The 26,012-nt window shown below is 32.9% G+C and overlaps 1 protein-coding gene across 3 annotated transcripts in view; it reads left to right on the top strand.

Annotated features, from left to right (window-relative positions):
- Nucleotides 1–26,012, top strand: part of LOC117903984 (probable cyclic nucleotide-gated ion channel 20, chloroplastic) — a 120,209-nt gene that overhangs the window by 22,665 nt on the left and 71,532 nt on the right. For all 3 annotated transcript variants that reach the window (XM_034816513.1, XM_034816514.1, XM_034816512.1), the window contains one exon: nucleotides 9,158–9,295. In XM_034816513.1, coding sequence (XP_034672404.1) covers nucleotides 9,158–9,295 — 138 coding nt within the window. The remainder of the gene's footprint in view (nucleotides 1–9,157; nucleotides 9,296–26,012) is intronic.

Consider the following 26,012-nt stretch of genomic DNA (forward strand, 5'->3'; position numbering starts at 1 on the left):
ATAGGGTGATTTTGATCTATAGATTTTTTAAACTGAAGTTTTGACTCGGTTTGTGAGGAAGGATGAGAAACTATTACCTCATTTCTAGAAGGTGGTTCAGATTTTTGGACTTGTATAAGTTTAGGGACTGTAACTTTCTTCCTTAAGTACACTTTGCTAGTCATTCGATTTTTAGGAGTAGGCTTAAGTGGCAATGACTCTGGTTTAGAGAAGTAGGGTACAAATACTGGATCAAACACTGGACTAGAGACTGCAGAAGGGTCAATGAGATAGGAATCCTGATCCTTGTCTTCCTTGATGGAATTCTCCCCCTGAAGATAAGGAGCAGGAAAATAGGACTCACAATCGTTGAAAGTAACATTTGTTGAGACAAAAGAATTTTTGGATAGAGGACGGTAACACTTATACCCCTTTTGAGTTGAGGAATATCCCACAAAAATATATTTAACCGCTATTAGGTCCAATTTTCCCTTGTTTAGATTGTGAGCATGTACAAAGGACACACACGCCAAATATCTTAGGAATGAGATGGTTTGTGGTTCTCATATTAGAATAAAACGATGAGAGTATATCCATGGGAGTTTTGAAACCTAAAACTCTATAAGGTAATCGGTTTATGAGATGTGTGGTGGTTAGGACGGCTTCCCCCCAATAAGATTTAGGCACATGTTTTTTAAACAAAAAAGCTCATGTTGTATCAAGAAGGTGACCATTTTTCCTCTCAGCAACTCCATGTTGCTATAGGGTGTTGACTCATGAATTATTCCCTCGTGTTGAAAGTATAGAGTTACTTCTTGATTGAAATAATTTCTGGCATTGATGGACTGAAACCTCTTGATAGTGACACCAAATTGATTTTTTATCATGTTATGAAAGTTTGGATGAACAAAACTCACATCGGATTTGTGTTTAAGTAAGAAAATCCAAGAGACCCTAATACAATCATCGATAAAAGACACAAACCAAAATTCCTTAGATATATTAGGAATAAGGTAGAGCCCCAAATATTACTATGAATTAGATGAAAGGGCTTTGGACTTTTTTTATTATTATTGGTGGGGAAGGTTGAATGTTTGTGTTTGGCAAGTTCACATACATCTCAATGGAAACTCTCAACATCTAATTTCCTAAATAAAGAAGGAAACACAATTTAAGAGTTCTAAATGACGGATGTCTAAGTCTACGATGATGAAGCCAAATTTTTTGTTTATTGACAAGGTGGTGCTCAGAAGGAAGAGATACAGATGACTCGCTTGGTGTCTCAAGGTAGTATAGCTTGTTTTGTTCCTTAGGCAATCCAATCATCTTCCTTAACCTAAAATGCATAGTGAGTAGTGTGAAGAGAGAGAGAGAGAGAGAAAAGGAGAATCCCTAATTATTGTTATTGAAAAACTGTAAAGAATACACATTGGACTTGGGTATATATATACATGCTAGTGGGACCCACAATACAGTAAGGAAAGAAAAGGAAAAGGAAAAGTAAATAACCTAAATAACTATGCATTATCTAACAAGTAGGGTAAAAAGTCACGTTGCAACCTAGATCTTGTGTAAGCTTTTGTATAGAGACAAGATTAGTGGACAACTTAGAAACATGAAGTGCATTTCTAAGTGTGAGCGTAGGGCTAATTTGCATATTTGCTACACTTGCAATAGTGGTAAATGAACCATTTACTATGGCTATTTTCCTTTGGCTTGGACTAGGGTTATAGTTGTTAAATTGGTGTGATGAATGAGTCATGTGATCTGTAGCACCTGAATCTAAAACCCAAGAATTTGCAAAAGTTTTATCTGAGACTTTTACTCCAATGAAAATAAGAAACTTACCTAAAAGTGCTAGTGAACAGGTACTGAAGATTTCTTACTTGAAGGTTTCTCAAGAGTTCCCAACAAAGCTCTCAAACTTTCAATCTCCTCTTGATTGAATCTACCTTATTCCAAGGATTTTTCTTTAATTTGTTGAATCGAAGACAAGTTTGCTTGCCCATTATACCTTTGTTACCCTCCATTGTAACCCCGTTCTTTGTTAGATGTGGTTAGCTTACCATGAAGTTTCTAACATTTCTCCTGTTTATGTCTAGGTTTTTAGCAGTAAATGCACCATAAGTTATCCCTGTTGTCACGGTTTGAAGCCCTTGATCGATCAGTCTTTTTGTTATCAACAATGTTAGCCTTCTGATCACTCCCTTTGTTAGCAACCATAGCTTTGCTTTCCAGATTTTGAGGTTCAGGCATGACACTTCTCCTACTTTCTTTTGCTTGAATAATAGAGATAGTCTCATTCAAAGTTGGAAGCTCTTTGTTTAGAATTTGAACTGTAACTTGGTTTAACTCAACATTGAGACCAATTAGGAAATCATAGACTCATCTTTTTCGATATAATTGTTCAGGATTGCTGCATCTTTAGGACATTTTGTCTCAATGCATTGATAGTGATCAAGTTCTTATCACAGATTTTTTAACATATTGGCATACTCTATGATTGTTTTGTTTCCTTTTTTCGCTGCTTTAGTCTTGACTCTGATTTCATATACTTGTGTTGCATTTAGTGCCTTTGAGTGTGTCTGATGAACTGCATCCCAAATGTCTCTGGCAATTGTTAGGAACATACATGTATTACTTATTTCAGGTGTCATTGAGTTCCACAACTGCGCCATAACCATTGAGCCTCGCTCATCCTAGGCATTAATTTGAGAGTCTCCTCTCCTTGGTTCAATTCCCAAAAGATGATTGAGTTTCCCCTTTCCCTTCAAAAATCTATGAACAAGTTGTGACCATTTTAAGTAATTTTTTCCATTAAGCTTGTATGCCGCTTGAATATTCTATAATTCTCCTGTGTTATGATTGGTTATCACTCCTTCAGATTAAGGGGTGACAAGGGTAGTTTTTGATATCTTTGACATATTTTAATTTCTTTTGCTACAATTTTTTTTTTTTTTTGAAAAAATATAAGAGAAAGGCTTCAATAACCAAACTTAAAATAAATAAATAAATAAATAAACTTAAACCAATAGAGATGTTGGAGCCCTTGTTGGCAAACAAAGGTGTTTTCGTGAGGTAGAAGCGAAGCCGATAGTGTCAGTGAGATCCTAGGGTGATGGTGACGGTGACGGCGATGACAATGATAATAACGAGATCCTAAGGCAACATTGACGACAATGGCGAGATCCAAGGGTGACAGTAATGCGAGGCAATTGGATCATAATGTGAGGCACGGACAAGGCTGACAACGAGGACGCTGTTTTGAGATCGGTAGCAGGACGGTGTGATGAGGATGAATATCTAAGATATGCATAAAGAAAGGGAATTTGTATTAATTGCAATTAAAGTAGGATTACTATTACTTGGAATTAAGTTATGAATAATAAAATTAGTATTAGTTGGAAGTAAAGTAAGATTAGTATTTATTAGAGTCAAATTAGGATTACCTAATTAGGTTATAATATAATTAGAATTAGAGCCATAATAGGTTATTAAAGTCCTAGTAGACTTTGAATTTCTTAGAGAAGCCTATAAGTAGGCTAATTGATGTAAATCAAAGGGATGAATTAATAGATGTTATTAACATCATTGCAATTGTTGCAACCCTCAATGGTGAGACTCCATTGATTTTCTTCAAAGTGAGACTCCTAGAAGGTCTTAGTGAGACTTTAAGATTTCTATCTTTTCTTCATCGTTTCTTATTTCTTGCTATTTTATTGTATTTTATTTTTTCTCTACCATAAACTTTATTCCTTGTTCATCTTCTTATACTCTAAAATCAAAACCCTAGCCCACCTAGTTTTGAGTGTAGGCAACCATCTTAGGGTTGTCCTACATAAGTTTTGGTATCAGAGCGAAGTTCTTGGCATGAAGGCATATGTAATTGAGGGGTGGAGCAACGTATGCAAACATGGTTGAAAACTACAATTTTTTTTATGCAACCATTGGGGAACATACCAAAGCTAAACGAAGAGGAGGATTGACGACGTACTAGCATCTTCCGAACTCGTGTTGCTTGACAAGGGAGACTATGTACTTTGATTATTGATGGAGGTAGTTGTTCCAATTTAGCTTTAGAGGAGCTTGTTAAGAAGCTTAATTTAAAGACAGAAGATTATCCAAATCCCTATAAAATAGTATGGGTAAATGACACATCTATTTTGGTGAATTCTTGTTGTTGAGTGATATTTAATTTTAGTAATAATTTTGAGTTATCAACATGGTGTGATGTTTTGCCAATGAAAGTTGCCTATATTATGCTTGGAAGATCGTGGCTTTTTGGTGAAAGGGTCCAACATGATTGATATGAGAACACTTACACACTTGTACGCAATGGGCATAAGAAGATCCTCTGTCCAATGAAGGAAATTGCACCACTTAAGCAACCAGAGGAAAAATTAGCACCCTTGAAACTAGAAGAGCCATCAAATACTCCTATTAAAAAGCAAGTCAAAGTTACTAGCAAGGAGAAAGAAATCATCAATAACGAATCTAGAAAGCAAGAGGTGATGGAACTGATCCTAGATCAACTAGTAGAAGAGCTCAAAGAAGTTGTAGAAGCTTTAGAAGAACTGATGCTTGACTTCCTAAGGCAAAACATTATCATGAGTGGTGGCAAAAATGAAGAATCTACTGAAATTTCTTTTGAATATAGGGAATTCAAGAATCTTATTCCTCCACAAGATAATTTACAAGAAGAGTCTGGGGAGCAACTTTCCACAAGTTTGTTGATGACATAATTATTTAAAAAACTATCAAATTGTTTTACAACATTGGAATTTTTTTCAAAGTTGGGTAATTGTCTTGCATGAAATTGAACAAGTTCAAGAGATCTTGATGTCTTGTTTTACCATGGTAAAGAGTCGGCGAAGAAAGAAAGGGTGGAAGGCATTGCTTAGGATTTCGATTGATCATGGAAAATCACTAAAACTTGAGGTCGAGTTTTTTTTCAAGTTGGGGGGAATTGATGAGTATGAATCTCTAGGATATGCATCAAGAAAGGGAATTTGTATTAGTTGCAATTAAAGTAGGATTACTATTGCTTGGAATTACATTAGGATTAATAAAATTAGTATTAATTGATAGTAAAATAGGATTAGTATTTATTAGAGTCAAATTAGGATTAGCTAATTAGGTTATAAGACAATTAGAATTAGAGTCATAATAGGTTATTAGAGTCCTAGTAGACTCTGGATTTCTTAGAGAAGCCTATAAATAGGCTAATTGATGTAAATCAAATGGATGAATTGATAGATAATAATATTATATTTTTTTCATTGGAATTAACCCTTAATGGTGAGACTCCATTGATTTTCTTCTAGGTGAGACTCCTAGAAAGCCTTTGTGAGACTCTAAGGTTTCTATATTTTCTTCATCGTTTCTTCTTTCTCTTTATTTTATTTATTTTTATTTTTTCTCTACTATAAACTTTATTCCTTGTTTATCTCCTTATACTCTAAAATCAAAACCATAGCCCACTTACTTTTGAGTGTAGGCAACCATCTTAGGGTTGTCCTACATCATGGTGACAATGAAATTTCACTGGTGCAAGGAGATTGAAGGGACGGAGATGAGACAAAGATGATGGCACAACAATAGCAGTATGAGGCTGAGGTTGTTCAACCCATGTTTGTTGTGGTAGTGAGAAGGCGACAGTGCAACCTTAGTGGCACGACGACAGGGTGAGGCTGAGATGAGGGTAGTGACATTGAAGAAACTCGTATTCGCTATGACGCACTCTCAGTTGCAAAAGGGGTGCGATTCTATCAAAAAGAAATCTTCAAAGGTTGACAATGAAGGTCGACACTAAACTTTGAACTTGGCAATGAAGGCCAAAGAAAATTCTTCTCTTCCTAGATTCACGAGCCTAGTGCTTTGATACCATTTAGAAGAGAGATAGAAATAATACAAGGTAAAAAATCCTTTCCTTAACTCTTTTCTATGCAGTGACTCACATATTTATGTACCAAAAATCGTAGCACCTAAATTAGGAACTTTCCCAACTCAACTACAACAAATCCCTTAGATGACAGGATTGCCTAATTCTCTCCACAAAATCACAACTTCCCTAATTTCATTCTTCCACAAAACTCCCTATCTTTGTTTGCTTGGTTATGGTAGGTGGGGAGGTTAATGTATGCTTGGGAAACAAACTTGAATTTTTAGGCAAATTGAATGGAAACAAAATGAAAATCCCTTGTTTAGGAGTTAATTTGGTATTGCTTAAACTTTTAGAAAAACCACTTTTAGTTATGCCAAAAGAATAATCAGTTGTGACATAAAGTAGTTGAGCATTTGGTAGACTATGGTTTTAAATGTGTTGAGTTTTAGAAGTAACATTTAAGCATTCAATATATTGGATGTTTGAATTGTTGGGAAAATGTGTAATGACCAAAATGGTAATGTTTTGAGCTTGATATATATTGTGGACCTAATTCTTAATAGCTTAAACATTTACTAATTTGGTAACTCAAATCAATTTCCCTCATTTTGATATAAAAATCAACTTTAATTAAATCATTCTACCACTTAAGAACCAATTCTTAATATTTTCCTTTTATTTTTTTCCTTTTTCTTTTTAGCCCATTAGGGTGCCTTAATTGGTTAAGGAGACTGCTAGGATTTGTGGTAGAGGCACATGGTCTTAGGTTCGATTCCTGCTACTGGTTGAACGCCTTGGATTACCTAGTGCTGGTTGTGGCTAGCGTGGTTAACATCTTGAGGTTTGGGTTCCCATGGAGAGTCCAAAGGCTTGGTCATGGAAGATTCCTTTGTTATTAAAAAAAAAAAAATCATTTTTTTTAAATTTTTTTATTTTTTTAAAAAGTGCTTTCATTTTTCTATTTAAAATGAATTCAAGCAATACATATTTATGATAATAGTTTTTTATTTTACATTTTGAGGATGAGTAGTATCAAGTATAAATCCCAAGAAATATTGCAATAAAAGAGTCTCAATCGACATTCAAAATCATATGCTTACTAATTGTGATATTGGACAATCAATAATTAATCTCAATATAAAAAAAATTGATCTAAAATGTCAAATTTTGGGGAAAAAATAAATAATATAATCTAAGGCAATATTATTTTATATAATAAAATTAAATAAAATATTTAATAGATTTAAAATAATTGCATTTATTTAATCTATAATAGAAGTTATGATATAATTTAATATAAATATTTAATAATATAATGTGGTACTTATTTATTATGTACAATATGAAATAATAATATTAGTAATGAAGAAATAAAAGGAAAAAACCCATTGACTAGTTGCTGATATTCTATTTAAAATTCAGTATTTGCTTGAAGTTGGTATTTTCACAAATTATTTAAGGTTATTTTGGATAACTAAAATATAAAATATATCCTAATTCTTGGAATATCACTTTTGAAAAGCTACCTCTTTCTTACTTCTCAAAATAGCTTCCAAAGTGGGTGGGATTCTTTGATAATCATGCTTCTTTTACTTTGATGAAAAATTATAAGAAAAGTGGTTCTAAGGGAAGTCTAGAATCAATCTCAAATGGGTTCTCAAAATTCCTATGTTTGTTTGGATAAGTATGTTACGTTTCACTGAATTAGTGGCATGGGATGGTGGAGATGCAAATTGATTTGATAATGGGTGTAGTGTTTGCAAGGGGGCAGCACAGTGATTGGTTATAGTTGCTGCAGTGGTGGTGGTGCACTGGCATTGGCAGTGTTTTGGTGGTGAGGCTTAGGGATGGCAACCACATGTCTTCCTGATTCCTCATGGGAGAGGATTTTGCAATGACACCTATTTAGGTGAAGTTGAAGAGGGGATTTGAAGCCTCCAAACCTGTTTTTCAAATTGTTATGGAAGTTACCTGATTGTCAAGGACTTAGTTGTTCACTAAGTTCGTGCGGCACTTAGGCAAGTCAAGACGCTTGATCTTGCTAAGTCAGCCTTGCTCTCCAATGCTTAGCTTGCTCGGCTAAGACACTCGCGACTCGGAAGCTTAAGAATCTTAGTAGGCAACTCTTTAAAGAATGGAAGTTTTCACTAACTCAAGGAAACCTTTACAAGTGCTTGGATGCTCACTTGCTTGGGTAGGAAGTGATTTGGGTGGTGCCTTGGCCAAATGAGGGCCTCACCTATTTATAGGTACCAATGGAACTCTCTGGAACCTTGGAGGGTTCCTTACAAATCAAGAATATTCTAGAACTCCCTACACTAATCTATGTACATCCTTATGTACAAGAAATCTCTAGAATTCTCTAGAAAGCCTTGGACTCCTCTCATGCCTTCCACCATAGTGTAGAGATGTGTGGACTTCTCTAGACATCTCTAGAACCTTCCATACTCTTCCCACTAATGGTTTAGTGTAGATGGCTCCAGGAGTCTCCAGAAGCTTCTTGGGTTCTATATAAGCCCATGGGGAGGGTCATTTGAAGCATCCTGTGACATGATGCACCAAATGATGGACCTTGGGATTCCAAAACCAAGCTCACCCATGTAAAACAGTACTTTAGCAACAAGATGAACACTAATAATTTTTGACATTTTTTTTAAAAGATTTATGCAATGATTTTATTTTTCATTTTCATTTTTTATTTTTAAATTTCAGAAACAAAATGGATTTTTATTTACTGTCCCTTGTTGCTATGTTGATGATATCAGTGACATGGTTGGCCATTAACACTGGGACTTGGAGCAATGAAAGAAAATGTTATGATTATGACACAAATTTTGATCCTTGTGATATGAATTTCTTTTTCCTACTGCTGTAATATTGTCATATACTGCATATTGTAGGAATTCCTCTTATGCTGAAACCTATTCACAGTTCTGAAAACATGGTGCAAGTTGAAGAAAGATCAATATTTTCTTCAGAATAAGAATATCATACTCATTTTAGGCTAATCAACACATTATGGAACAGTGCATTAGCTTCTTTCTTCTTTTAAATATTATGCATGTTCAATTCATGCAAAAATGCCAAAGCTTAGGGCCGTTACCAGTGTATCCTCTGAAAACCCTGGAAACAGGACTATGCAGGAAATGGATTTCAACTGCTTGTGAAAACTCAAATGTCTGAAATCATTATTATCAATTGGTGTTTATTATGGTATTATTGTCTATTTCAATATCTTCAAATGGAATTCTGTAAACTTAAGCATGACTGATGTATCCAATTTGTATTCTGCAGTTTAGGCTGGCCTATGTTGCTCCAGAGTCTAGAGTGGTTGGTGCCGGCGACTTAGTTGACCATCCAAAAAAAATTGCTATCCATTACCTTCATGGATATTTTTTAATTGATTTATTTATTGTTTTACCGCTTCCTCAAGTAAGTCTTTTCTCTTTCATGCTGACGTTTTCTTCTTGACCTCCTTTTGCTTTTGCTTTAAGTCAATTGATTGTTTCTTTGTGAACGATGATGTTTTTTCCTTGACATCCTTTTGCTTGAAGTTTTAAGATCCATATGCTCAATATTTTCACATTGTTTTAAATAAATAGAAATCTTGAAATTGACTTTGGTTTTTTAATGAGGATCTATGCTGATGTTTATTTTTCAGATAACTTTTAATTCATTTTGAGAGATTGAAACATTAATTACTAAATTGAAGGATGTACATGTAACTTTTAGTTTTTTATTTCAAATTCATCTTTCTTTTACTTCACATTAATAAATGTCTTCGAGTTTTTGATGGACCATTTATTGATAGACTGAACAAGAAGGTTTTGTGAGAAATTGTTTGTCTTAATTTTTCTCACACAACTTGGTACTTTTGTTTATTTTGTCATTGATGTTAAAAATCTTCTATTGAGAGTTAAGAGACAAGCTTGTCATGGCTGTCATGCAAAAACCTTTTGTATCTTTTGATTGCGTTCATGGTTGGGAATCTGTTTTCTAAATTTTTTTTCTCCATCTTTGAATCTTAGAAGTTGTCTTGATCTAAATTAAAATCAAGTAAGATTGGACTTCCATTGCTTGCGAAAAGAATCCAATGAGTTCCTTTTCCCTTGATTTTATACTTTTCTGGTATTCATGAACTTTAAATATAGTTTCCAGGTGTAGGGCATTTTCTTTAGAGAATCAAGAACTTGATATTTGATGTTTTTAAAATTCTATGAGAGTTTTTGGGATGAGCAGCTATCTAGTGTCTTTGCTTGCTGTAAGGAAAAATAGGGTTGAGAGAGGGGTCAAGGTTGACTCATGAAGTTGCACTCACCTTTTTCTCTTCTTCTTCTTCCTTCCATTTTCCATTCCTAGATCCTGCTAATTTTACTACTAGTCATGGGTCAATGTTATTATGGAGTTGAATCAAAGAATCCTAATCAGGGGCTACAGGAGGTTAGAAAACTCACTGATTACATCTGTAAAGATGCTGAAGTTGATACTGGTACAGTTGACCAGTAAGGAAAACCATATTCCCTTGGATCCGTCTCTTTTAAACCTTCCTATGATACTTTTCCAATATATATGTTGGTGTTCTAGAACGTTTTCTTGTAGTAGGAAAAGTACTGTAGGTATGCTTAAAAAGTGGCTCAGAAAAGATGAAACAAATGACCAAACTTCAAAGAAAATACACGGCTCTATTTGGGACTTTAAAATACTTTTGAATAGTGTTCTTAAGGTTGTTTAAAACACCAGCACAAAAGATGGAAATAACCTCCAGATTTGTGAATTTTACACAACTCATGTGCAGTGGAACCATCTTTGATAAAAGAATCAAAAGAAAAATAAGAATTGTACTTCAAAGATGCATGATGAAAACAGTATCCTAATCTACTTGTAAAGTTACTGGTTTTCTGTGAAATACAGGTCAAGGAACGAACTTCATATATAAACACACAAGCTTTAAACAAAATGCAAATAAGATATCAATGTTAAGCATGGAGAGTGAAACTTTACTTTTTATCAAAGAATCAATCTGAATAAAACATGAAATGACACAAAAAAATTAGAATTGTACTGGTCATACATTTTGCTGTATTAGGCAAAAGAATAATCAAATCAAGTGCCTAATCTAAAAAATAAGAACGACTTACATTTGGTAATATTGATTACTGCCCTTAGGCAGTCAAATCCTCTGTTCTTTGTCTTCAAGCCATCCTGGCTTATTTATCAACTCAATGCTTGTTTGAAGGTTTATGCTAATTTCCATACCCAGTAAATATTGAGATTCAAGGTTCTATCAACCCTTAATGTTTGGGGATGATGGAGATTAGGATTTTAATCTTTGAAACATCTAGGGATTTGGATGAGATGGAGGCTTGGAGTCACTCCTCCCTTCCTAGGGTTTTCTCATTAAATTCTTCTTGTTCATATGGCTGCCAAAGAATACATCTTTAAACAAAGGTCTAAAGACTTGCTATTTGAAACCCAATCATATTTGGTTCAGCAGCAAGCAAAATTGAGGAAATAGACCTGAAAGCCATAAAGCTCTCCAGCAGGCTGGAGTGGACTATGGTTGATAGAGAGCAAAACTACTGTTGGTTTTACCTCAATTTTTTTGCCTTCACTCCAAAGAAACAGAACATTGAAGGAAGATGCTATCCTCTGTTATCCATTATTAGAGAAGCAAAATTAAATGCTTGGAGAAAGGGCAATCCATGGCCTCTTAATCCTTATGAAGTTATTGGTATTTTTTTTTTTAAGCTTGGAATAAGAATTAACTCTAATATCGGTTGAAATGATATATTTAGGTTGATATTCAGAATTAGAATTAGGAGGTTGAAATTAAGTGTTCATTTGTATTCCCACGATTCTACAACATAATCTGATAGTTGAACTTACATAGCCCTTGGTATCATAAATATATTTCCATCCAAGCTTGGAAGAGACTTTGGAGATAGATACCTCAATGTGCAATCTATATTTATGCCATCTAAGTTCCCACTCTAACAAATGATGTTCCACTGCTCTGATACCATTTCAACCTAGGACATAAAACAATTCATAAATTAAAAGATAAATTCTGCAAATGAAATTTAAAGCATAAAATGAACACATAAATTGAACATAGAAATACAAAAATTGAATATGAAAATAAAACTTTATATTGAAATTATGCCTTGATATAAAGATGTTGAATCTTTGATTACAAGCTATTGACAACAAAGGGTTTTGATTACAAAGGAAAGCTTTTTGAAAGGAGAGGGATTACAAAAAGCTAAGAGAATTTTTTGGAACACTCTTGCTAGCTCTAATTGTCTTTTGTTTGCCTTTACCTTGTGATGAACTTGATGACTCTAATTATAGAGAAATTTGATGGACTGGAAACTTGTTGAAGTCCACGGAATTGAAACTTTTTTAAATCCATTGAATTAATGAAGTAGACAACTTGTCTTGTTGTAGCTCTTACATCTTGAAGCTTATAAGGAATCCTGAACAGTTCTTGGAATGATTTGATCTTTTATCTCATTCACATCACCTTTCTACTATTCACATCTTGTAAATTTTGTCTCACGTTTATATATATATATATTTTTATTTTATCCATAGGATATATATAAGGTTTGCATGGGCTATGAAAATAATTATCTGGATTCCCCCATAGGTCCACCATATAGGATTAATTTTGGGCCTACATATGAATCGTCTGAAAGAGTTGTCTTCATTTTCTTCATTATTATTATTATTTTTTATTAGAAACGAAGAAAAATATATTAAAAGAAGAAAAGATACAAAAGAAAGAAGAGATACAAGAGAAAGAGAAGAAACAATAGAAGGATGAGAGGTCCTTCCCACAAAAACAAAAACTGAACAAAAGAGAAATCACTCAACTTTAGAAAACTAAATACAAAGAAAAACCCCAACACTCTCAAACTTTTGAAACGCAAACCGCAGTCCAGTTGAGTTGTAAAACACTAAGAGGAACTCCACTAAAAGCTGCAGTACAAGAGGCTCAAAGAGAGGAATAGAAAAGAAGCAAGTCCCATAACATCTCTTCCGTTCTCCCCTTATCCTCAAAAATCCTATTGTTTCTCTCTTGCCACACCATCCATAACAAAGTAAGGCAAGCGATTTGCCAAAGTATCTTGCCTCTTAATGAATTCCTCAAACCTTTAAAAGCAATAACCATCATGTCCCTAATACTCCTTGGAGGGACCCAAGCCAACCTTGCTAGATTGAACAGCTTGTGCCAGAGTCCAATGGTAATAGGACAATGAAGAAAAAGGCGGTCGATCAATTCTCCATTTCCTTTGCAAAGAATGCGCCATTGAGGACAGAGGGATTTGTAGGGTCTTCTCAATTGCAACTTGTCATTGGTGTTTACCTTCCCATGTACTACTAACCAAGTGAGGCCCTTAACCTTTGAGGGGGCTTTTGAACTCCACAAAAACTTGGCCGGAAGGAACAAGATAGGATTTGAGACTTTTGACAAGGCCAAGAAAAAAGATTTCACTGAAAACAAGCTTGATGATGACAAAGACCAAGCTCTTGAATCTACCAAAGAAGGAGAGAAAAGCACTGAACTAAGGGAGGACATGATTCTCTAAAGTAGATCAATTTTTGTATCAGTAAGATTACGACAAAAATTAAAATTCCAAGACGGTGGAAAGGAATTGTCAAGGACATTTGAGACAGTGAGGTTTTTCACATAAATAACTTTATAAAGACCAACAAATTGAGAGCACAAAGTCTGGTTACCCCACCAAAGATCTTCCAAAAAACGGATTCTCTCCCCATTCCCCACCATTAGGCGGACAAAAGGGGAGAAATCCTGAAAAATCTGAGCAATAGTCTTCCAAGGACATCTGTGTAACCATAATTTTTCTTCATTATTTTGATTATCTCAAGGAGATTGGTGATAATTCATTATTTTGATTATCACTGATCTACTTGAGAGTTTGAATAAGTCCTTGTCGATATTGTTCCAAATCTGTAGCAACGGCTAATGAAACTTGACATTTTGAAGTTTATATTCTATTCTAATTTACCTTTATTTACGGCGAAAAGTTCTTGTCCTGTTTTTTCATAATATTGAATAGGGATTATTCTTTCTTGTATACAATTCATATCAACTCCTGAATCTACTAGTACTATTATTTTTACTTCGAAGTCTTCAACTATTAATCTTACATTTGTATATCTTTGAAAATTTATTTTAGATATTGTATTTATAAATGCTTCTATCTGAGTTTCTTTATCTAGGATTATGATTCTTGGATCAAATGTTTTAGCAAAATTTACTTGTTTGTATTGTATTAAACTTCTTATTTGTTCATTTTCTTGTTTTATTTGTTTGTTTTATTGTTTTAGTTGATCTATTTCCTTTTTTATTTCTTATATTTCCTCTTTCAAATCTTCAATAGTTATGAGTTTTTTAATTTTTTTAAATCTATTAAATATTTCATCATAGAGTATTGAGTTGGTCTAATTTCTTGAGTTTTATTTGTATTTTCCGTGAAAATTAAATTTGTTAAGTTTTGTAAATATTTTATTTGTCTCTTCATCATCTATTTTGTCTATAACATCAAAAAAATATTTGTTTATCCACTTTTGAAGAAATCATGCTCATTGTTTTGTTTTTATTTTGAATTTATTTATTTCTGTTGAGTTGTTGTTTTCTATTTTGTTTCTTTCTTTTTTTTCAATTTGTCAATTCACCTATCTCAACTTTCTCAATCTTTTCAACCTCTTGAATCATTTTGTCTATTGATGTTGATGTTTCTCCTACCACACTTGTATCCTTATCTTTTTGTTTTGTGTGTGTAGTAGATTCTTTTGGTACTTCATCATTTATTTCACATGTTTCAACTTTTTGACTTTTGTCACCACTTGTTTCACCCTTAATTATTTCACTTGATGGTTCTACTTTCTCCAATTTTTATACATTTTGTATTTCTTCCACAATAGTTCATAAATAAAAAAGGACATAAAACTGTTCATAAATCAAAAGATAAATTCTGAAAATGAAATTTAAAGCATAAAAGGAACGCAAAAATTGAATATAGAAACACAGAAATTGAATCTAAAAATAGAACTTTATATTGAAAATTATACCTTGATATAGAGATGTTGAATCTTTGATTACAAGCTTGTTGAAAATAGAGAGTTTTGAATACAAAGGAAAGGTTTTTGAAATGAGAGGGATTACAAAAAAAGCAAAGAGAATTTTTTGAAACACTCTTGCTAGCTCTGATTGTCTCTCGTTTGCCTCTGGCTTGTGATGAACTTGATGACTCTTACTATTTATAGAGAAATTTGATGAGCTTGAAACTTGTGGAAATCCACAGAATTGAAGCTTGTTGAAATTTACAAAATTATTGGAGTAGACAACTAGTTGCTTCTTAATTCAGAAGGACAGAAAAATTTTCCCATGTTAGAAAGCCTTTAGGCAAGCTTAAGAAGGAATAAATTCCTTTTACACCTTTTCTCCACTTTGTCTTCTTGTGAGAATAAATGAGAGTTACTTTTTTAAAATGAATTCTACTATTTGAAGACTTAATTTTTTTTTTTTACTGGATAAATACAAGGAGACAAGGGTATAAAGATTTGAAAGATACAAATGTATAAAAAGATTCTTCAAATCTTTTATCTCATCATTTCTAAGAGGTTTTCAAATTCTCTTCTAGCTTCCTTTTTTTTTTTTTTTTTTTTAACGTATTCTCTTTTGTACATATCTACAAGATAAGAGAATTGAGTTTGGAAAAGAAAAGCGACTTCATGGAAGTCATTTGTAGAGATGGTTTTTTGAATATTGTCTTTAGCAAGGAGTTTATGGTTAAAAGAACTATAAATCTCATAATCTAAATCTCTTGCAATCAATTTTTATCTCTAACAATGGATTTGTTTTTTGAGATTGAATTTACAGGGCCAAGGGGCCTCTGTACCAAACAAATGATGTTTTCTTGAACGGGCTTTGAGGAAGATGATATGTTGAGTAGGGTAAACTCCTCCATCGTTTGACCACTCAAGAGGTTTGCTTTCAATGATGAGTTCAACTAATTTAAATCCTTAGATAGAGGAATTTTAAATACATATTGCTAGTTTTCTTCCAAATCCATCAGTTTACTTAGGATTGGAGAAAACTAATTGATGAATTACCCCATAATCCATGAGGAGAGCAAGGGTTAACTTTATTGGCTTATTGTTAAACCTGAAGACTATTGGGTGATAGCTGTCTAGGTCAATGTTGGCCTTGCAAATACTATAAGTGAAGGTACACTTACAATCTTGCCTTTCTAATCAAACTTTTCTACACAAGGGATCGAGCTTTGGACACTCATTTTTGATGTTGCCATAATGAGATTGTCAAATAAAACTCATTCCTTGAATAAGAATTCCAAAAGTGCTATAGTCAGTAAGAAATTGCATTTTGTGTTCTTGCTTTGCTTCTCCTACAGCTTGGGCCTTTAAACTTATCATCTGTCTAAGGTCTTGACGAAGATTTAAAAATATTTGTTGATAAAAAAAAATCTTGCTTTTTAAAATTTTTGACTCTCTTTTGAAAGTTCTGGAAATTCATTTTAAAAATCATTTCGAAAGTGTTGAAGACTTTTTGAATGAGGATTTTTTAAAAATATAGCTTTTGACTCTTCTTCACAAATTTTTCTTTGTTTCTTGCAATTGAAAATTTCAAGATCTATATCCATTGGGGTGCAATGTCTATCAAAACTTGAAGCATTAAAAGATTTGTCTAAATTATCATTCATTTGTTTAAAACAAAAAGATAATGCATTTAAAACTTCTAACTTTTGAATATCACTTTGTGCATTCCAGAATTTGTCCAAAATGCATTTCTATGATCTGTCTAAATTTTTCACATCTTTATGAATCCGAAATGACATTACTTTTAAGAAATACTGGAAGAGTAAATTTCCTAAAATTAATCCATTCTTGCTCCATCGTAAGAAAAAAAAATTAAATGTTAGTATAGTTTTTGACACATCTTGTATTTATCTAGTAATAACAAAAAAAAAAAGCATAGATACATATGGATGTAAATTTGAAAAAAATAAAAAATCAAGTCTTCAAATAATAGAATTCACTTTAAAAAAGTAACTCAATTCTCTCAAGAAGACATGGAGAAAAGGTGTAAAAGGAATTTATTCCTTTTGAAGCTTACCTAAAGGCTTTCTGACATGGAAAAAATTTTCACCGTCCTTCTGAATCAAGAAGTAGTCAATTGTCTACTCCAATAATTTTTTAAATTTCAACAAGCTTCAATTCTGTGTATTTCAACAAGTTTCAAGCTTGTCAAATTTCTCTATAAATGGAGTTATCAAGTTCATCACAAGGCAGAGGTGAACGAGGGACAATCAGAGCTAGCAAGAGTGTTTCAAAAAATTCTCTTTGCTTTCTTGTAATCTCTCTCATTTCAAAAACCTTTCCTTTGTAATCAAACCCTTTATTGTCAACAAGCTTGTAATCAAAGATTCAACATCTTTATATCAAGGCATAATTTTCAATATAAAGTTCAATTTTCAGATTTAATTTATGTGTTTCTATGTTCAATTTTTGCGTTCATTTTATGCTTTAAATTTCATTTTCAGAATTTATCTTTTGATTTATAAACTGTTTTATGTCCTTTTTATTTATGAACTGTTGTGGAAGAAATACAAAACGCATAAAAATTGGAAAAAGTAGAAACATCAAATGAAATAATTAAAGGTGAAACAAGTAGTGAAGAAGTCAAAAAGTTGAAACATGTGAAATAAATGATGAAATACCAAAAGAATCTACTACACACACATACAAAACAAAAAGATAAGGATATAAGTGTGGTAGGAGAAACATCAACATCAATAGACAAAATGATTCAAAAGGTTGAAAATATTGAGAAAGATGAGATAGGTTCCTATCAAAAAAAGATGAGATAGGTGAATTGACAAAAAATTGAAAAAAAAGAAACAAACAAAATAGAAACAACTCAACAGAAATAAATAAAATTCAAAATAAAAATAAAACAATGAACATGATTTCTTCAAAAGTGGATAAACAAATATTTTTTTGATGTTATAGACAAAATAGATGATGAAGAGACAGAAAATATTTACAAAACTTAACAAATTTAATTTTCACGGAAAACACAAATAAAACTCAAGAAATTAGACCAACTCAATACTCTATGACGAAATATTTAATAGATTTAAAAAAATTAAAAAACTCATAACTATTGAGGATTTGAATGAGGAAATATAAGAAATGAAAAAGGAAATAGATCAACTAAAAGAAGAAAACAAACAAATGAAACAAGAAACTGAACAAATAAGAAATTTAATACAATAAAATTTTGTTGAAACATCTAATCCAGGAATCATAATCCCAGATAAACAAACTCCGATAGAAGCATTGATAAATATAATATCTAAAATAAATTTTCAAAGATGGTATACAAATTTAAGATTAATAGTTGAAGACTTCGAAATAGAAATGGTAGCACTAGTAGATTCAGGAGCTGATATGAATTGTATACAAAAAGGAATAATCCCTACTCAATAATATAAAAAAACAGGACAAACTTTTTGCCGCAAATAAAGGTAAATTAGAAATAGAATATAAACTTCAAAATGTTCATATATGTTAAAATAAATGTTGTTTTAGAACTCAATTTATGTTTGTACAAAATATGACTGAACCTTTAACTTTAAGAATCCCTTTTATTGCATTACTTTACCCTTTTCAAGTAAGTGATGAAGGTGTCCAAACTACAATACTAGGAAACACTATATTTTTCCCTTTTATATATCCATTAACTAAAAAAGAGATACATCAAGTCTAAAGTGATTCAATAAACAAAAAGATAAATTTAATTCAAAGAAAATAAGCTCACATAAGTTTTTTATTAAAAGAAATTCAATATAAGAAAATAGAAGAACAACTTTTAGAAGATAAAGTCGAAAAGAGGAAAAAAAGAAATTCAAGATCTTTTTCAAAAAGAAATTTGTTCTAATCTTCCAAATGCTTTTTGGTCAAGAAAGAAACATGAAGTGAGTTTACCATATAGTCAATTGATGAGTCCAAAATACCCACTAAAGCTAGACCTATACAAATGAATGAAAAACTTCTAGAATATTGTAAACAAGAAATTGATTCATTATTAAAGAAGAAATTAATTTGACCTTTAAAATCTCTTTGGAGTTGTGTCGCTTTTTATGTTCAAAATATTGTTGAGCTAGAGAGAGGTGCACGTAGATTAGTCATTAATTATAAGCCTTTAAACAAAGTATTATAATGGATAAGATACCCTATTCCTAATATACAAGATTTACTCAAAAGGCTTCATAGTGCAGTAATTTATTCAAAATTTGATATGAAATCAGGATTTTTGCAACTACAAATTAAAGAACAAGATAGATATACAAAATTGCTTTTACAATTGCTTTTGATCATTATAAATGGAATGTTATGCCTCTTGGTCTTTAAAATGCCCTTTTTGAATTTCAAAATATTATTAATGATATTTTCAATTCATTATTGGTATGCATTGACGATGTTTTATTATTTTCTAACTCATTAGAGAAACATTTTGTGCATTTCAAACTTTGATTTTGAAATTGAATTTATCAAAGGAGAGTTGAGTTCCTTTCCTGACTTCCTTATTCGGGAGTTTTTGCAAGGTAAGGATTCTCCACCCTAATGGGTACTCCCGTTAGGAACCAACTTCTTTCATCATCTAAGAAAACAAAAATTTCATATGTCATGACTTCAAATCTCTAAAATATCCATCCTTCTTTTCCTTTAGAAACCTCAAATTCCTTTCAAGTCCCAAGTCCAGACTTTCCTCTTCTTCAGCCTTCAAAAAGCTTTATTCAAGCTTCAAAATCAACTTACAAGAGCTTTCTTGTTCAAAGTCAATCCAGTCCTAGTACTATTTCAACACTTCCTTCTTCCTCTTTTTTTTTTCCAAACAATCAATATTTCAGAAAACCCAAAACATTAGAAATTGCTTTCATTGAGCTTGAGTTCAATTTTGAAGAAATTCATAGAATGCTTCCTTATATCTTTCCTCAAGGAGTCAACTTTAATTCAAATGATCATTTGAAAACCTATCAATTTTATGAGTTTATCTTGGTTGATACTAATTCAATCAAGATTACTCATAATATTAATAGAAACAATCCTCAGAGAATTACATTCTCCAAATGTCAAATTCTTAGAGTCATGACCATTGCTGATTGGAATAAAAAACCCTTCACTTACGAAGTTTTTCGTCAACCTTTCCATCCCATGAGCTTCAACTATGTAGACTATATGGATGTTTGGTACAATATGTTTTATTTACATAGTTATCAGCATTCATGGTTTATGCAATTTTCAAGAGGTCGTAATGCCAAATTTCCTGCTTGGTTTGAAAAATAGTGGAATTTCTTTGGTCTACTTGAGACATTATTTCCTTTAGAGATTCAAGAAAAATTCAACTTCTACAAGAGTAAGACTTCAACTCAGTCTATTACTCAACCGAGACTCTTGACTTTCTGCTCCGGATTAAGAATTGTATGGATTCTTAGTTGGAATTTTATCAAGAAACAAGAGCAACCACTTCCCTTCCCCCCTTTCTCTCTCCAGAGAATTCAACATCAAATGGTGGGACAAATTTAATCAAGAGTTCGTGTGTCAACAAAAGATTTTACAAATAATTTCAAGACCAGGATCATCAAATTCAAAAAATTTAGCAAGTTCCTCGCAAAGGCTAACTCAAACACAGTTTCTAACTATGAAAAGCAAATGTCAAGTTTCATTAGCAGTTGCTACAAATCTAGAACAATATCAGCAAGGACTTATTCAAACTCTCAAGCAGTTCAGTGATAATCATAATAGTGAAGAAAATGAAGACATAGCCTTTTCAGATGATTCATACGTAGACCCAAAATTAATCCTATATGGTGGACTTATGGGTCAATCTAGATAATTATTTTCATAATCCATGTAAACCTTGTATATATCCTATGGATAAAAAAAAAACGTGAGACAAAAGTTACAATATGTGAATAGTAGAAAGGTGATGTGAATAAGATAAAAAATCAAATCCTTCCAAGAATTGTTCAAGAACCCGGATAAGCTTCAAGATGTAAGAGTTGCAACAAAACAAGTTGTGTACTCCAATAAATCAGTGGATTTCAACAAGTTTCAATTCTGTAGACTTCAACAAGTTTCAAGTTCATCAAATTTCTCTATAAATAAAGTCATTAAGTTTATCATAAGGCAAAGATGAACGAGAGACAATTAGAGCTAGCAAGAGTGTTTCAAAAAATTCTCTTAGATTTTTTGTAATCCCTCTCCTTTTAAAAACCTTTCCAGTGTTCAATTTCTCTGTTCATTTTATGCTTTAAATTTCGTTTGCAGAATTTATCTTTTGATTTATGAACTGTTTTATATCCTGAGTTGAAATAATATCAGAGCCAAGTTCTACTTAAGAACTGAGTGATATTACAACTTGGAACAGTCTGTAATCACCGATTTAGTCCTAAGTTAGTTCAAATTGAATTTTTTGTGAACGGCTTGGTTAACCTGGATAGCGGTGTTTGAAGGACAAAAGGAGTGTAAGTCCTGTGTTGATCTGCTTATGGTGATCCCTGTTCATAAGATTTTTTGAATTAATAAAGGGTGAGATTGTGATTACTTTTTGTAACAATGAGTAGTATTATGAAGGAATTAAGTAGAGCTAGTTCATCCAGATCTCTTAAGATAGAAAGTTCTGCATCTTATAATTCTGCATACAATTTAGACAGTGCATATAATCTAGCTAGTTACTCATGTAAGTTAGACGAATTTGCAAAATTAGATAGTTCTTCATCTATATTGGAAAATCCTGAAAATATTGAAGATTCATTAGCTGCATCATACAATCAACATGATAAAAATTTAGAGTCATCATCCCATCACATAAAGTTTAATAACTCAAAACTAGGCATAGAAATGACTCAAATTGAAAATCAATTGAATTTTTTTTCAAATTTGTCAAACTTTGTTCCAAAAATTCCTATTTTTGAAGAAGAATTTGAGTCAACACTTCCTACTCATTTTGATAATCCTCCTTCAAACATAAATATTATTAGAAAACGAAACATTAAGAGAAAAACACATCCTTTTGTTCTCGATGTAGAATAGATTAAATTAGATTATTTTTCTCCTTATAATATTGCTAGAAGAAACTATTTTAAACAACTTCCCCCTCAAGTAAGAAATGCTTTAAGAAAACAATAAGAAAAATATATGCAACAAATTAAAATGACAATCCTCTTTTTCCACTAGTTTTTCGAATTTAGGAAACCCTTTTAAAGAATTGCAACATTAATCACAAAAAGAAGCAATAGAAAATTCTCCACATAATAAACAAATTTTAAATCAACAAATTCTCATTGTCTAATTTGAGTAGCACATGGAAACATAAGCATTCATAATATCCTTAGTGGACATTCTTGAAAGTTTGTTATTGATTATGCAACTAAGGGTTTGACTTAGATGAATTATTTTTTTGCTTTTTATTATTGGTGACATTCCTTTTTCCTTTCTTTAATCCTCCCCTGTTTGCGTTTTTTTTTTTTCTCCTAAGTTTCATATAAATTTTAGATTTATTAATAAATATAGTTATTTTAGTTTGACCAAGAACTGATTCACTCTCATCTTTAGACTCGACTTTTTCTTTAGAAGAAGCATTTAAGATTGATCCTTTAGATCTGTTTGATGAGGGAAGAGTCATCTTATAAGTCCATAGGGAAAGTACCAACTCATTGACGCCCAAGTTATCTATATTTTTTTTACTTTCTTTTATAGTAGTTACTTTAGGCCTCAATCTCTCAAGAAAAGTTCTCAACTTTTTTCCTAACCACCTTAGAATAAAAAAAAAAAAAAATTCACCTAAGTTAAAACATGAATTCATAATATCGCTTATTTTAGTATAGAATTTAGAAAAATTTTCATCATCATTTATTCTCTAGCAATTAACATTTAGAGCTTAGATAACTTCATTATACAAGTGTGTTAATGTGTTACGACCAATATATCCCAGACCTACTTAGCATATTTACATGTCACTATCCGTCTAAATTCTTCATGATTTACATCATTTAAAATACAATAAAGTGCCTTGGCATTAGTTTCATTACCTTTGTTGTTAATCTTATCCCACTCTTACTTTGGCTTAGTTTCACTTGTTGATCTTCCATCCTTATCCACAAAAGTAGGAGGTAACCATTCATATTCCATCATGTTCCAAACAAACTCTCGTTGTGCTAGGGCTTAGTTTCGCCAATTGATTTTTCATTCTTGTCCATGGATACGAGAGGTAACCATCCATATTCAATTGTGTTCTGTAATTCAACAAAGGTATTTGGAGAAATTACTATATGTTTATTAGAGGAATAATACACATATATGTACAATTGAGAGTCCTAAATTAGGAAGGTATTATCCCTAAGAATAAGCCTACAAGAAAGGAAACAACTTAATTATGGTAAGTACAGATATATATATAGCTAACACTCCCCCTCGAGCTGGAACATAGATCTCGATCATGCCCAGCTTGTTACAAAAGTACTCAACTCGAGTTCCATTTAAAGCTTTTGTAAAAATATCCCCAAGTTGCTCTCCAGTCTTCACATAGCCAGTAGAGACTAGATTTTCCTCAATCTTTTCACGAATGAAGTGACAATCGACCTTAATATGTTTGGTTCTTTCATGATAGACTGGATTCGCAACAATATGAAGAGCGGCTTGATTGTCACACCAAAGCTTCGTTGGCATTGTGCACTTCATTCCCACTTCACATAAGAGTTGATGTATCCATATGATTTCACAAGTAGCTTGTGTCATGGCCCTATACTCAGATTCTGCACTCGAACGAAATACAACACGCTGCTTCTTACTTTTCCAAGCCACTAGATTCCCACCAAAGAACACACAATAACCTGTAGTGGATCTTCTATCAAACTTAGAACCTACCCAATCCGCATCAGAAAAACACTCAATGCGAGTGTCCCTGACTACTGTATAGTATGCCTAGACTAGGAGCCCTCTTTAGATAGCACAAAATCTACTCTAAAGCTGCCCAATGCTTTACTGTAGGTGCAGATGTGAACTGACTAACAACACTTACTGCATATGCAATATCTGGTCGCATCACGGTGAGATAATTCAGCTTCCCAATCACTCTCTGATATCTCTCAGGATTGTAGAAGGGATCTCCATCATCTGGCATAAGCTGTACATTAGGAACCATCGAGGTAGTATATGGCTTTGCTTCTATCTTACCAGTCTCTTCAAGCAGATCAAGCACATACTTCATCTGTGATAAGAACATCCCTTTCTTGCTCCTTGATACTTCTATTCCCAGGAAATACTTCAGTTCACCCAAGTCCTTTGTATGAAACTTGGAATTCATGAATGCCTTAAGATCAGAGATTCTTGCATGATCATTTCCTGTAATAACTATATCATCGACATAAACCACAAAAGTATGATACTAACAGCTGATTTCTTGTAGAAAACGGAATGATCTTTCTTGCTCTTGTTCATGCCAAATGCTTGAATCTCCTTAATTGAATTTTCCAAACCAAGCACGGGGACTCTGCTTCAATCCATGGAGAGCTTTTTTCAGACAACAAACCTTCCCATACTCCCCCTGAGCAACAAACCCAGGAGGTTGCTCCATATAGACTTCTTCTTCTTCTAGATCACCATGAAGAAAAGCATTCTTGATGTCTAACTGATGTATCATCCACTTATGGGAAGCAGCAATAGAAATAAATAGTCGAACTGAATTCAGTTTGGCAACTGGAAAGAAAGTATCAGAATAGTCTACTCCATATGTCTGAGCATATCCTCTAGCTACAAGCCTAGCTTTCAGTCATGCTACAGAGCCATCAGGATTAACTTTTACCGCAAAGACCCACTTGGAGCCAACAACTTTCTTTCCTTGAGGCAAATCAACAAGTTTCCGTGTATGATTGTCCTCCAATGCACGGATTTCTTCAAGCATTGCATTCTTCCAACCAGGATGATTCAGGGCCTCTGTAACAGTTTGAGGTGCTGAAATAGAATCTATAGAGGCTAAAAAAACACTCGAGGAAGATGACAGGTGATTATAAGACACAAAGTTAGCAATGGAATAGGTAGATTTGCATTGTCGTTTACCTTTTTGAAGGCTAATGGGAAGGTCGAGATCACTGGAAGGATTAGATGACGAAGGAGCTAGTGCAGGACACGTGTCTGTTGCCACTGGGCACCGAGAGTACACCTGTACAATTGGTGATTTGACTGGAGCAGGAGGAACATCAACAACAGTACCCAAATGAGCAAGAGATACATCAGAATCAACCATACTTGATTGCCCAACAGTTGGTCTTGAATTAACCACTTGATACACAAGCCATTCTTCATCCTCCTCTTCACTTGCAGAACTTGTGGGTGAAGAGAAAAAGGATGTGTCTTCTGAAAACACAACATCCGTTGATACTAGATACTTATTGAGATAAGTTGAAAAACATCTATAGCCCTTTTGCAGTCTTGAGTACCCCAAGAAAACACACTTTAACGCCCTAGGATCAAGTTTAGTAACAGAAGGCCTTGTATCTCTAACATAGCATGTACATCCAAAAATTCTTGGTTCAATTGGAAAGAGTGATTTTTGTGGATGTATTACTTTGTATGGAATATCACCTTTAAGCACTACAGTGGGCATACGGTTGATCATAAAACAAGTTGTGGAAAGTGCATCAGCCCAAAATTGTTTCGGAACTTGCATCTGAAACATGAGTGCACGAGCCGTCTCAAGTAAATGGCTGTTTTTTCTTTTAGCAACCCCATTTTGAGAAGGAGTATCAACACAAGATGTTTGATGAAGAATCCCATTGTGATTCATGTAGTTCTGAAATGAGTTAGACACATATTCTTTTCCATTATCCCTTCTTAATATTTTCACAGACACATCATATTGGGTTTTAATCTCAGCAGAGAATGCACAAAAATGTGAAAATACTTCTGAACGATTCTTCATAAAATAAATCCAAGTCATTCGAGAAAAATCATCCACAAAGGTAACAAAATATTGAAACCCAGTTTTAGAAGTAACAGGACAAGGACCCCAAACATCAGAATGTACTAACTAAAA

The sequence above is a fragment of the Vitis riparia genome, chromosome 17, assembly GCF_004353265.1.
Source record: "Vitis riparia cultivar Riparia Gloire de Montpellier isolate 1030 chromosome 17, EGFV_Vit.rip_1.0, whole genome shotgun sequence".
NCBI classification, from domain to species: domain Eukaryota; kingdom Viridiplantae; phylum Streptophyta; class Magnoliopsida; order Vitales; family Vitaceae; genus Vitis; species Vitis riparia.